At 37.7% G+C, this 14,945-nt stretch overlaps 1 protein-coding gene across 1 annotated transcript; it reads right to left on the bottom strand.

Annotated features, from left to right (window-relative positions):
- Positions 1–11,798: 11,798 nt before the first annotated feature.
- On the bottom strand, positions 11,799–12,833 carry LOC123642741 (olfactory receptor 5A1). Its single transcript, XM_045558143.1, has one exon. The coding sequence runs from the start codon at positions 12,821–12,823 to the stop codon at positions 11,867–11,869; it is 957 nt and encodes a 318-aa protein (XP_045414099.1). The 5' UTR covers positions 12,824–12,833; the 3' UTR covers positions 11,799–11,866.
- Between the last annotated feature and the right edge of the window lie 2,112 nt (positions 12,834–14,945).

Here is a 14,945-nt window from a genome sequence, read left to right as displayed (position 1 = left end):
ACATTTGATTTCTTTTTATAGACACTATGATCTGAAATAGATCGTAACACTTTTTTTAACTTCTCATAGAAATGGAAGATGAAGATGATTTTGTCATCTTAATAATATAAATATCAAAAATTAAAAATTAAAGTATAAGAATAAAACTCAAGTAAATGTTGTCATAATTTTTGGAGTAAAGGAGCATTACATCAAAAATTATTAGATTTTACTAAGTAAAAACATGAAATATCAATGTTTCAAAAGCATTATAAATGTTAGAAACTAAATATAAGTGAAAAACTAGGGAAAATTTCTATAAGAAACATAGAACAAAACAGGCTTAGTATCTTTGATGTATAAGGAGCTCTTATAAATCCATAAGAAACAGATAGTTTAAAACAAAAGTGGATCATGATTTACAGAGAAATACAGTTGCCCAGCCCACATGTGAAAGGATGGTCAATTAGAATATTAATGAAAGAAATGCAAATTAAAATTACAATGAGCTATCACTTCTCATCTAGAAGATTAGCCAGTGTTGAAAAAGTCCGTTATTGGCATGGATGTGGGGAAAGAGACACCTTCGTATATGGTTGATAAGAATGGATACAATAACAAAATTTCTGAGGTTATTCTGGACATATGAATCAAAATGTAAAGTGTACAAACCCTGTCACTCAAATTCTATTTAGAAATTTGTGCTAAAGAATTAATAAACAAAATGTTTAATGCCATAAGTATAAAGAAGGCTCATCACAGCATTGTTTAAAATGAAGAAATTAGAATTTTAAGTTAGTGTCTGATACAGAAACTTGGTTCAATAAGTATGATACATAGTACAATTTAGGATTTGCAGCCATTCAAATGTATTCTACATTGATAATGTAGAATTATACTTGTAGACATGACAAGATTCCTTTTTAGTGACAGATTAAAGCACTGAATGTATCATATAATGTTTTTTTTGGGGGAAAAATCTATATACCTAGAAGTCTGTAAAGACATCTATCACAATAGTAGCAGACATTATCTGTGGGTAATTGGATTTTGGCAATTTTACTTTAAAAAGACATTCTATTGTGTCCAATTTTAAAAAATGATTTTAAATGGCTTCTGAATTTGAAAATCAGAAAAACTCATACACCTATTTACATATTGAAGTTAAAGGTTTTCCCCATTAATCTGAGCTCATTCTATGTCTCTTGTATTTTTCTTTTCCTTTTCTGTAAAATTGTTCTAAGAAAGCTGACTTATTAAAGGAAAGAGGTGTGTAGGGAAGATAGTTCTAATTTTTCTTTTGGTATGTTATGACGCCATGAGGCTTTGGTTCTGCATTCAGCAGAGAGCCTGGGACCAGCCGGCTCATTTCTTGGGAATTGAGGTTGAAGCTACTTATTTTTGGCTTCTCTTTCAAATTAATATTATTCCACCTGCTCTTCTGGCCAATCACCTTAGAAGGTCAGGCTCAATGTCAGGTCAGGATCAAATGGCAGCCTTTCTATTTGGTAACCTCAGGGTTGCATTATCAAACCTAGAGGTAGCTTGAAGCCAGATTCAAGTAGTTTAATTTTGGCTGTATAGCCCTGACCAATTTAACCCTTATGAATCTCAGAATCTTCTCCCATGAAACAGGGAAACAGGGAGCATATGGCTTGCATCGCAGTGTGGTATACTTGTGATAATCTAGCACTTTTTACTTCCTGTCATTATGTGTCTACCCTTCCCTCCAAATGTAAACTCCCTGAAGGCAGGACTTTCTCTTGTCACTATTGTATCCCCAGCTCCTACCTGGCAATATTTCCCCAAGAAATATTTGTTTTCTGTTGTTCATCTTCAGCCTCATCCTACACCCCCCATTCCCTTGTGCTGCTGTATAAGTCAATTAAGTGGTTTAGTACATATGAGAGCACATTGTTAACCTCAAAGCATTATACAAATGTACTGTATTAACATCATCACAATGTTAATATTATATAATGGTATTTCTCTCCCTGCTTCCAAATAGCTTTGAATCTGTTTTTTAGAAAGGGACTATGCTAGTTAATTTTGTACACATCACAGGTGCTCAGTAAATGTTTACGGAGTAAGTTTTAGTTTTTAAAAATCACCTAATTTCAATGTTTTAAGAAGTCCAATATTTTTCATTAGAGGCTGAAGATCTTAATCAGCCTAAAGCATTTAGTTCAAAATGACATATACTTCAAGAATTGCAAATGGACATTTTGCCCTTTAGGGACACTATTGAAATCATAAACTTATATGTGAACTGAACTAAAGTTGCCTGCAGGCAATTATGTTTTCAGGATGTTCTCACCTACCTTTGTGTTAGAAAGGTGAGCCTGCCAGGTTCCCCATCTTCACTGCTCTGCCCTTCGTCACCCAAATACATACACGGTCTACACTGTTCCCACAGACACTGAGCTGCAAGTCTAATATAATCATCAGCATAGGGAATAGTGTTGGATATTTGTAGGAAACGTAATTTTCAGTGGAAAAGCTAGCAGTTGCAGATGCAATGGGAGTTATTAAAAAGTTACTAAGCAACATGTATACATATTTTTCTCTCTCACACACATATACACTCATTCGTTATGATAAGACATCTAATGAGGTGATGAAACTATGTACAGGAAAGTCTGAGCAATCTCCAAAGGCCACTGCTCTAAACTATACTGATGTTGAATTTGATGCAAGGTCCTTGTATCATACGTGTTACGGCAATTTTATCAATAATATTATCAGTCAAGAGTCAATTTCATATGATGAATGTGACAGTGGTCACTGGTCATACGATTGATTTTCTTCAAAAGGATCAATTATAATAATCACTGAAAATGTGTATTTAATGCCTTCTGTGTGTCAGGCACAGTTCTAGATGCTGTGAACACAGCAATGAACAGACAGATACGATTTCCACCCTTGAGCATATAATGCCAACTGTGATGATTCATACTAAAGGGAAAGAGTGGGGAGAGGATGGCCCAGAGATTTAGTGTGGTTCAGGGCACCTGAGAATACTTCCTTAGGGGAAGTGGCATTTGATTATAATAAGAATCCCTGACATTTATATAATATGATGTTTGAAATTTTTTCTGAGATTTCTAAAAATCCATTTTCTTTTTTGGGCTTATTATAATTCTGTAAGATCTAGGCATTGGATATGACCATCTTTCTTATACAGAGGCCTAGGCTGAGACCTGGGGACAGTGGCAAATTGGGTCCCCCTAGACTGGGCCTCCTGGTCTGGAGGCTCCTATACACATGAAGGGGACTTCATTTCAGGGCTTCTTAGGGAGTGAGGATGGAGGAACCCCAGATAGTTTAGTAAATGTGAGGGACTCCATTCCCTTTTCCTCCTGCTTCCCTGGAGAGGGACTTAACGCTGAAATGGCACTCCTGGTTTTGCGCCCTCTCCTTCATTCAGTTCTCTTTAGGAAGGCAGGGGTGATTTAGAGGATTGAAGAGTTTCTGAAAAAAATTAAGCAGGAAACTTGGCCCCCTGATCTTTCTTCTTTCTTTGGGGTCTGCCTTTCTGCAGAGAGCATGTTGAAGGCTTTCTTCTCAGCCACACAGTAAGCACAACAAGGCAGGACTTGCTCCTGCTGGGTTAGCCTGTCTAATTCTGGGGTGCAGTTTGGGGCAGCCACTGGGCCAGATCAAAGCCATGTCCACCAGCAGAACATTATCAGGAATTAAGCTGATATTTTGATTTTTATCTGCCTGTCTCCTGCTGTTCTTTCAGTAGGTTCTACATTTTGTTGGAGTATAAGAATATATCTCTTAGTTCCCTGAAAAGCCAAAGATCTCATTTTACATTATATTAGTTTTTTATGTGTCTGTTATTTCCACTAGAACAAATCCCCAGAGAGCAGGTACTGCATCTCATTGATTTTTGCATCTTTAAAGATGCACCTAGGCAGACTCAATGAATGCAGGTAGAATTGTGTGATTGAAACGGGAGATGAACTCTCTTCCACAGGCAGTGATTTCTTATCATTTTTCTAACACTCCCCTTCTCCTGCTGCCATTGCTTCCCTGTGGTAAAATAAGAACAGAAACAAAACCATGATCTATTTAAAGTGAGTCTATTTAAACCTCATCCTACACTACCCACTTTTGGCCCCATATTCACTTCCTGCAGCTATCTATCCATATAAGTCAATTAAATGACTTAATGCATATGTGAGTACACTGAAAGTGTCTAAGCACTATACGAATATAAAGTATTCATCTCATCATAATGCTAATGTCATTATGTAGGTGTGCTTCTGAGACACCAGGTAGAGAGAGGAGTGCTGTTCTGTGACGTAGGAGCAGGGAACAGAAGGTAGAAGAGCAGTAGGGACAGTTGGCTAGAGGAAACAAGAGGGCCAAATTCCTCCTGCTCCAACCAACACCTGGCAACTGCTGATCTTTTTACTGTCTCCACAGTTTTGCCTTTTCAGACTGGCTTATTTCACTAAGCTATATGTACCTAAGCTTCTTCCATATCTTTTTGTGGCTTGATAGCTCATTTCTTTTTATCTCTAAATAATATTCCATTGCATTGATGAACTACAATTTGTTTATCCATTCACCCATTGAAGGACATCTTGGTTGCTTCCAGTTTTTGGTAATTATGAATAAAGATGCTATAAATATTTGTGTATAGGTTTTTCTGTGGGCATAAGTTTTCAACTCAGTTAGGTAAATACCTAGAATCATGACTGCTAGATCATATGGTAAGACTATATTTAGCTTTGTAACAACAAGCCAAACCATCTTCCAAAGTGGTTGTACCATTTTGCATTCCCACCAGCAATGAATGAGGGTTCCTGTTACTCCATACACATCCTCATTAGCATTTGATATTGTCAGTGTTCCGGATTTGGGCCATTCCAGTAGGTGTGTGGTGGTATCTTGTTTTAATTTGCATTTCCCTGATGATTTATGGTGTTGAGCATCTTTTCTATGCTTATTTGCTACCTGTATGTCTTGTATGGGGAGGTGTCTGTTCAGATATTTTTCCCATTTTTAAATTGGATTGTTTGTTTTCTTACTGTAGAGTTTTAAGAGTTCTTTGTATATTTTGGACACAAGTCTTTTATCAGATATGTGTTTTGTAAATATTCTCTCCCAGTTTGTAGCTTGCCTTTTCATTCTCTTAACAGTGACTTTTGCAGAGCAGAAGATTTTCATTTTAGTAAAGTCCAACTTAATTTTTCTTTCATAGCTTATGCTTTTATTGCTATATCTGAAAACTCATTACCAAACCCCAGGTCATCCAGATTTTCTCTTATGTTATCTTCTAGATATTTTATAGTCTTGTGTTTTAGATTTAAGTCCATGATCCATTTTGAGTTAATTTTTTGTAAAGGCTATAAGGTCTGTATCTAGATTCTTTTTTTAAAATTTTTTTTTGCATATAGATGTCCAATGGTTTCAGCACTACTTGTTGAAAAAACTGTCTTTTCTTCACTGAATTGCCTTTGTTCCTTTGTCAAAGATCAGTTGACTACATTTGTGTGGGTCTACTTCTGGGCTTTCTCACCTGTTGCATTGATCTATTTGCCTATCATGCTATGTTGATTTCAAGACCTGTGGTAAGTCTTGAAGTTGTATAGTGTCAGTCCTCCTACTTTGCTCTTACTCTTTTTTCTTCTCTTTGTTCAGTATTTTTGTGTGTGTGTTCATTTTTTCCATATAAATGTTAGAATCAATTTGTTGATATCCACAAAATAACTTTTTTGGATTTTGATTTAGATTGTGTTGAATTTATAGATCGAGTTGGGAAGAATTGACGTCCTAACAATACTGAATCTTCTTAGTAATGAACATGAAATATTTCTCTACTTAATTAGTCTTCTTTGATTTATTTCATCAGAGTTTTGAAGTTTTCTTCATATAGCTCTTACACATATTTTGTTTTGAATATTGTGTTATGCTATTGTGATGGTTAATTTTATACATCAACTTGACTGTGCCACACAGTGCCCAGATTAAACATCATTTCTGGGTGTGTCTGTGAGGGTATTTCTGGATAAGATTAGAATTTAAATGAACTCAGTAAAGTAGATCTCTCCCCAGTGTGAGTAGGCATTACCCAATCCACTGAGGGCCCAAATAGAATGAAAAGGCAGAGTAAGGAGCAATTCACCCTCTTTGCTTCCTGCTTGCTTGCTTGATCTGGAACATTGGTTTCCTGCCCTTGGACTGAGATTTATATCATCGGCTCCCCTGGTCCTCGGGCCTTTGAACTCAGATTGGAATTACACCATCAGCTTTCCCGGGTCACCAGCTTGCAGACAGCAGATCGTGTGACTTTGCCTTCATAACTATGCGAGCCATTTCTTCATATTAAGTATCTTCCTATGTATATCCTGTTGGGCCTATTTCTCTGGAGAACCCTGACTAGTAACAGTTATGAATATCTAAGTATTTCATTTTTTGGTGCTAATGTAAATGGCAATGAGTTTTTAAATTTCAAATTCCGATTGTTCATTGCTGGTATACAGGAAAGCAATGAACTTTTATACATTAGTATCCTAGAACCTTGCTATAATTGTTTATTAGTTCTAGGAATTTGTTTTTGTCAATTCTTTGGGATTTTCTACATGGACAATCAAGTCATCTATGAACAAAGACTTTTATTTCTTTCTTCCCAATCTGTATCCCTTTTAGTTTTTTTCTTGTCTTCTTGAATTAGCCAGAACTTCCAGTAGAATATCGAAAAGGAGTGATGAAAGGGAAGATCATTACTTTGTTTCCGATATCAGGGGGAAAGCAACTAGATTCTCATGATTAAATATGGTATTACCTCTAGGATTTTTTGTAGAGGTTCTTTATCAAGTTGAGGAAGTTCCTTTCTATTCCTAATTTGCTGAGAATTTTTTTAAAATCATGAATGGTTGTTGGATTTTGTCAAATGCTTTTTCTGAACCAGTTGACATGATAATATGATTTTTCTTCTTTAGTCTGTTTATGCGATTGATGACTTCAATTGCATACCTGGAAAAAATTCCACTGGGTCATGGTGCATAATTCTTTTTAAACATTGCTTGATTAATTTTACTGATATTTTGTCAAGAATTTTTGTATCTAAGTTTATGCTATATCTAGGTCTGTAGTTTTATTTCTTGTAATGTCTTTATCTGGTTTTGGTATTAGGGTAATGCCGGCCTCGTAGAATGAGTTGGGAAGTATTTTATCTGCTTCTGTTTTCTGGAAGGGATTGTAGAGAACTGGTATCATTTCTTTCTTAGATGTTTGATAGATTTAATCTGTAAAGCCATTTAGGCATGGTGCCTTCTTTTTTTTTCTTTGAAGGTTATTAATTCTTTTTATAAATATAGGCTTATTTCTCTTGATTGAATTTTGGTAGTTTATGTCTTTCAAGGAATGGTCCAGTTCACCTAAATTAGCAAATTTGTTGGCATAGAGTTGTTCATAATATTCCTTAATTATCTTTTAATGTCCATGGAATCAGTAGTCTCCTCTTTCTTTCTTTGTTTCTTTCTTTTTTTTTCCTGATTGGCTTGAATAAAGGGTTATCAATTTTATTGGTCTTTTCAGAGAACCTGCTTTTAGTTTCATTGATTTTCTCTTTTGATATCTTGTTTTTCAATTTTATTAATTTCTGCTCTAATTTTTATTTCTGTTTCTTTGCTTGCTTTACACTTATATTATTCTTCTTTTTCTAGTTTCCTAATGTGGAAACTTAGATTATTGATTTTAGATTTTCCTTCTTTTCTAATGTATGCATTCAATGCTATAAGTTTTCTTTTAAGCACTATTTTCATTGTATCCTACAAGTCTTGCTAAAGTGCATTTTCATTTTCATGTAGTTCAAAATATTTTTAATTTTTGACACTCCTTTAACCCATGTGTCATTGAGAAGTATGTTGTTTAATCTACAAATATTTGGGGATTTTTTTCCATCTATCTTTTTGTTGTTGTTTTCTCATTTAATTCCACTGTGATCTGAGAGCATACTTTGTATGATTTGTTATGGTGTGTTTTATGGCCCAGAATATGGTCTATCTTGGTGACCATTCTATGTGAGCTTGGGAAGACTGTGTACTCTGCTATTGTTAGATGAAATATTTTATAAATATCCATTAGAACCAGTTGATTAGTGATGCTGTTCAATTTAACTATATCTTTACTGATTTTCTGCCTATTGGATTTGTTAATTACTGATAGAGGGGTATTGAGATCTCCAGCTGTAATAGTGGATTTGTCTATTTCTCCTTGTAGTTCTACCAGTTTTTGCCTCATGTATTTTGATACTCTGTTGTTAAGTGCATACCCACTAGGGATTATGATGTATTCTTGAAGAATTGACCCTTTTATCATTATAATTATAAAGACCCATTCTTTATTTCTGATAATTTTCCTTGTTCTGAAGTCTGTTTTATCTCAAATTAATACACCTTCCCCAGATTTCTTTTTATTAGTGTTTAAATGGTATATATTTCTCCATCCCTTTACTTTTAATCTATGTCTTTATATTTAAAGTACATTTCTTGTAGAAAACATATAGTTAGATCCTGTTTTTTTAATCCACTCTGCAGCCTGACTTTTAAATGGTGTATTTGGAACATTTATTTTACATATTAAGTGGCTTAAAAAAAAACCTTTTAAAAACTATAGACTGTAGTTCACTTACAGCAAAATAAGGCATAATTATAGAACAAATCCCATGTAACCATCATCCCAATCAAGAAATGAAACATGGTGTTATGGTTTGCACATTTGTTTCCTCCAAACCTCATGCTGAAATTTGATCCCCAATGTTGGAGGTGGGGCCTAATGAGAGGTGTTCTGGTCATGGGGTCAGATCCCACATGAGTAGATTAATGCCCCTCCCTGGGGGTGAGTGAGTTCTCACTCTATTAGTTCCTGTGACAGCTGTTTGTTAAAAAGAGACTGGCCCCGCCCCCAGCCCCCTCTTCCTTCGCCTCTCACCTGTGGTCTCTGCACGTGCTGGGTCCCCTTTGCCTGACGCCATGAGTGGGAGCAGCCTGAGGCCTTCGACAGATATCCAAGGATGAACGTTCCAGCCATCAGAAGCCTGAGCCAAATCAACCTTTTTTTCTTTATAATTTACCCAGCCTCAGGTATCCCATTATAGCTACACAAAACAGACTAAGACACGTGGCTAGGACTTCAGAAGCCCTAGAATGTCAAACTTGGGCCACAATCCCCACTCCTACCCCCAGACAATCATAATCCTGACTTTTATGGTGATCACCTGCTTGTCTTTAGTTAGTTTAACCACATGCATTTCTAAACAATATAGTTAATTTTGTCTATTTTTGAAAATTTTGTGCATGATTATATTGTAAGTATTAGTTTGTGGCTGGCATTTTTTATTTCATGGTATTTTTGTGAGGTCAATCTTTGTTGTTGCATGTAACTATGATTTGTCACATTTATTACTATATGATATTCTATTGTGTAGAATAACCTAATTATTCATCCACATTGTTTTAGTGAGCATTTTCCAGAGAAACAGAATCAGTTCTATCTATCTATTTATCTATCTATCACCTATCTATTTCCTTCTTTTTTCTCTCTTGTGTGCACAGCTTATTACAAGGAATTGGCCACACAATTTGGAGGCTGACAAGTCCCAAGATATGAAATCAGCAAACTGGTGACCCAAAGAGCTGACGGTTAAACTGAACTGATTAAATAAAACAGCAACCATAAAGTCTCTGGCACATGCTCCATAAAAAGTAGGCACTCAGTGAATGTTAATTCCTTTATGTACACTGTGAGGGAATGGTGGAGGCATCTGGGGAATTGTTCCATCTCCAATTAGCTGATAATATAAAACCAGTGAAACCAATAAGATTTTGTTGGTGTGCAAGACCCAGAATGTTTTATACATACTAGCTTATTTAACTAACTCTTACCATTTTCAAAATGTCTTAAAATCTGTGGCTAAGTTTGAGCTTGACCATTTGGGATACCAGCTTGGGCTTGACAGATGTCTTGGCTGTGAAAGCGAAATGGCATAAATTGATATCAATGTTATGTAACCAGGGCTAATTTGAGCCAGACGGTAGTATCTGTGAAGTTTGTCTCTGACTGCGTCATCTTCTGCTCTGAAACTTTCTCGTTCACTGTTGTCTTCTCCCTTTAACTTCTCAGATGCTTGGAACTTTCTCAGATCCTTACAGTGTAAATAACTGATGAGACTTACAGAGTAACCTCCCTAAAAGTGAAAGTTTACCATCTTAAAAGGAGACAAACATTAAAAGTAACAGATGAGTTTCAGATGGTAGAATTCCAGGCATCCACATGAAAATAAGGTAAAGTTTGGAGGTTAAGAACCTCCCTCATGCCTAGAATATGTGTCACTCAGTGTCTCTTTCTTCCCAAACACTTTTTAGATTTCTTACTCTTTGGGTAGAGTCCAAGAGTAAACAGCTTCTTCAGGAACTTGTTTTATCCCCCTCTATCTCTTCCTGAGAGCAAAGGTTCAAACATGGGTCAGGATACCAATCAGAGGATGTCATCAGAGCAGCAGAAGAGGAAAGGCGAGAATTTGGGTTGAGTTTATAGAACGGCAGGCAGACTAGAGTAATGCACAGAGAAGACATGCTAAAGAAGTCCCTCTCGTCTGTCTTGGTCTTGCAGTTCCTGGAGGCTCCATAAATAGAGTCCAAACATACAATACACTTAAAAAGCAAATGCCGACTGACTGGCCTTAGCTTCTCCTTCTTGCCAGTCTATCCTCTAATACTTCCTATTTTTATTAATTCTGGTTTGGATAGAGTCTAGTCAGGCATGTGTAGCTCCTTCCCATACCAGGATGCTCTGTAAAGAGATGGGAGAGAATCTGAAGTTGGCTTAATCAACCAGGGCTCAAAACGACCATTCCTCCTGGTGCTGGAAGTGTGCGTTTGTGGGTACACACTTGGAGTGAGGGGATAAAGGGGATTGGAGAGAGGTTATAACCTATGAGAATTGCTTTGCTAGTGTGTGTTAACATCATCAACTTTGGGCAGTAGAGGCGGGGTTTTCAAATCCATGGTTAGGGTTGTATTTAGGGAGATGGTTTTCTGTCTTTGCAGATGAATCACTACACTTACTGCTAGAGTACATCTTTGTGAAGGAAGGTGTGCCAAATCCAAAACTCACAGCTTCATAAATTAATCAACCTCTGGGGTGTAAAGGCACCTCCTAATTTGAGTTTTCTAAAAGCAGAGGAAATTACTTTCCATCCCAGTGGTCAGTCCCTCAGATTCCCCAGGGTTGATCCAAGTTGGGATTTTCCTCTGTGGTCCAGGAGGAAAACACATGGAGAGTCTGGAAGACACAACAGGATAAACACTTGATCATCTTAAATATTTCCCTCTTCACCCCCAAAAACTCGTTAGCATAGATAATCTCATATTTATTGAATTTCTATTGTTTGCCAAGTGTCGTGCTGGGCATTTGGAGTCAGGAAGATCTGGGTGTGGGTCAGAGTTCTGTCCCTTCCTTCTTGTGTGACCCTGAGCACGCAAGTTTAGTTTTTCTTGCTGAGACATTGTTTCCTTATTTTGTAACACAGGGATAGTGCAGTGTGCATTATAGCACTGCAATGAGGATTTAATTAAATAATGTTTGTGTCTGCTACATACGAAGTGCCCAATAAAGGAAAGTTATTGGAATTAGTATGAGAATAGGCTATTTGGGGGAGGTTTTTGGTGAGGAAATTTCTTCCCCTTTCTGGCTATCCATGGCATGGCAGTAGACATGTCACCATGAGGAAAGGTGAGAGGCATCTGGAGGCAGGAGTCTCTGTTTTCAAATATGAGCACCAAATGTATCCCTGGCCTACGGCAGAGATGGCAGGGATGCCTTGGATCATTTAAATCTGCAGCAAGAGAAATATGTCTCTACTCATGGCCTAGAAAAACACTTTCTTCTTCTCCAACACCCTCCACAGGGCATTCTTGATCTCTTTGTTCCTCAAACTGTAGATGAGAGGGTTTAGCATGGGAATCACAAGGGCATAAAACACAGAAACTACCTTGTCCCTGCCAGGCGAGTAGCTGGAGCTGGGTCGCAGGTACATGAAAAGGGCCGTCCCAAACAACAGCGTCACCACCACGAGGTGTGAGGCACATGTGTTAAAGGCTTTCCATCGGCCTTGCGCCCAGCGGATCTTCAGGACAGCAGACGCTATGTAACCATAGGAGATAAGGAGGATGAGGAATGATGTCCCCCCGACAGCGACCACCACAAGGAAATTCACCACCTGACTGAGGAAGGTGTCAGAGCAAGATAGAGCCAGGACTGGCGGAAGGTCGCAGAAGAAGTGATTGATGACGCTGGGTCCACAGAAATGGAGTCGAAATATGGAGCTGGCCTGGATCAGGGAGCTCAGAAAGCCACCGATATAGGCCCCAACCACCATGCGTGTGCAAAGGCCCTGGGGCATGATCGTGGTATAGCGAAGGGGGCTGGAGATGGCTGCGTGCCTGTCGTAGGCCATGGCTGTCAGGAGGAAGCACTCAGTTAGACCCAGGCCGACAAAGAAAAAAAACTGGGTGGCACAGCCCATGAATGAGATGGTCTTCTGCTCCCGGAAAGAGTCAGTGAGCATTTTGGGAGCCACTGCGGAAGAGTAGCAGATATCAATGAAGGACAGGTTGCTGAGGAAGAAGTACATGGGAGTGTGCAGATGGGTGTCACCTCGGATCAGAAAGATGAGGGCCAGGTTCCAGGCCAGAGTCACCAAATAGATGCCCAGGAAGGTCACGAAGAGGAGGGCCTGGAGCTCTGGACGGTCTGTGAATCCCACGAGAATGAACATGGTGACTGAGGAGCTGTTCCAGCCCTTGGTTGTGGACATGTTTCCCATGGACCACAAGGACAAGATGCAGACCTGGGATAATAATGACAATCCGTAACACAGGTGGTATCAACGAATAATTACAAAATGCATGAGAGGGAGGGCAGAGGATTACAGAGGGTTACAACTTTATGCAAAGATTTTTTTTCTCTCTCTTTTTGTCTTAGTCTCAGTATCTCTATCAAAGAAGGCAATTGCAGTCATTGTCTTAAATATTAATATTTAGGCAGTATAGTATAGCTGATAAGAGTTTAAACTTTGCATACAGACTCCCTGGGATCAACTTCTGCCTCCACCATTTTACTAGTTGTGTCACTTTCGGCAAGATACCTAACATCTCTTGCTTCAATTTCCTTATCTTTAAAGATGAATGATAGCAACTACTTTACACATTTGCTTAAGGATTAAATAAGGCAATGTATGTAAAGTGCCTGACACATAATAAGTGGCCAGTGAGGTATTATTAGGACAGTTCTGTGTGCCCCAGATGAGTTAGGTCTTACCCTGAAATAACTATTCATCTACTTCACTCAAGTTTCAGTATTAGAATGAAAAGATCAATGGGACCAAGTTCAGCTACATAGTTGTGAGATGATCAATCAGACAGATAGAATGTTTTTAATGGAAATGATCAGACCACAAGTGTATAGAAATGTTCTTAGTTGTCAAATATTAGGTCTGAACATGCTAATCTAGTTCCAGTTTCAAATGTGTCTCAGTCTGAGCTCTCTAAACTGTTTGATTGTTACAAGTGTGGGCTCTGGATCTAGACTTCCTGGATTCAATTCCCAGCCTCATTTAGTAGATGTGTGATGTTGGGCAGATCTCTTGAACCCTCTATTTATCTCTGTAAAATTAGAACTAATAATAGCATTTACTTTGTTATAGGATCTATATCTATCTGTCTGTCTGTCTGTCTATCTATCCCCTTTAGAACATACCTGGCTCATAGTAAGTTTTCTGTAAGTGTTTGTTATTGCTTTTGTTACTTAAAACCTAAGTTACAAAGTATCCTCAATCAAATTCTTTGAATTTTCAGTGCATGAAGCATCTTTCAAGAGCAGGAAATTGATTCCGTAGAATCCACGTCAATTAGAACCATCACCCCCTTACACATCTACACTAAGTCTCAATCCACATTGATCAGAAGGGAATTGCTGTCAGTGGGCCTCTGAGGCTGAGTCCCTAACCCTACAGAAGATTCCAGGAAGTGGTCAGAGGGCCTGGTGGCTCATGGTGAATGACCCTTAAAGATTTGGAATATATCTTGATCCTTCATTTGGAGATCAACAAAATTACCTTAACTAGCTCTTAAACTATATTTTAGCCTATGTATTTATACCTATGTATTTAGGTATAGTGTCATCAATTTCACCTTATTTTTCAAAATGGAAATAAGTTATTTTATGAATTTATAAGAAATATAAGAAAAACTGCAAGATAATTTGATCAATATGCCAATGTGAAATATTGAAACAAAAAATCATGTGTAGTTCCTGATCAATGCAAAAAAAAAATTTGGAACTGAACACCACAATATTCTAGCTCCTGAAATAACAGCTCTTAACATTTTGTTGTGTACTTTTCATATACAAGTATATATGTACACATGTGTGGGTGTTTATGTCATGGTACACAAGCCTTAGTAAATTGTATATATTACGGAAATCACTCCAAGGCAGTGACTTCACAATTTGGGAAGTAATACTTTCTCTATTTGCTCTGAATTTTTCTTGCTTAGTTTATGAGAGCCACTTCATTTTAGCATCTTCAGTTTTCACAAATCAATCCATATCTACTCATTGCCAGTTAAGGGCTCATTGACCTTCTTAACATTTTTCCTGGAACTTACACGGAGAGATGCCTTTGAAATTGGGCCCATCCTCTCTGATATCAATAGCTTCTGCTACATATGTTTTAGTGCTAAACCCCTCAAATTTGGACAGTGAGAGAGCGTGAAGCTCCTTTTAGCCATCACCATGGTGTCATCAGTGCAGAGTTTCAGATAATCCCTCCCTTACTCCCAGTCTTGTCAGTGTGACTTTAAGCTTTTCCCTAAGTTCTAAGGTTATGCACCTGTTTGTGAAGGGTGTGTGGACTTCCTAAAGTCAAGAGAGGATTCTTTCCCTTC

The sequence above is a fragment of the Lemur catta genome, chromosome 7 (genome assembly GCF_020740605.2).
Source record: "Lemur catta isolate mLemCat1 chromosome 7, mLemCat1.pri, whole genome shotgun sequence".
NCBI lineage: Eukaryota > Metazoa > Chordata > Mammalia > Primates > Lemuridae > Lemur > Lemur catta.
The sequence above is the reverse complement of the archived record's forward strand: the minus strand, read 5'-3'. Positions and strand labels throughout refer to the sequence as shown.

What these genes read in the sequence shown, in the direction of transcription:
- LOC123642741 (XM_045558143.1), bottom strand. Translation starts at nt 12,823, where the DNA reads ATGGGAAACATGTCCACAACCAAGGGCTGGAACAGCTCCTCAGTCACC.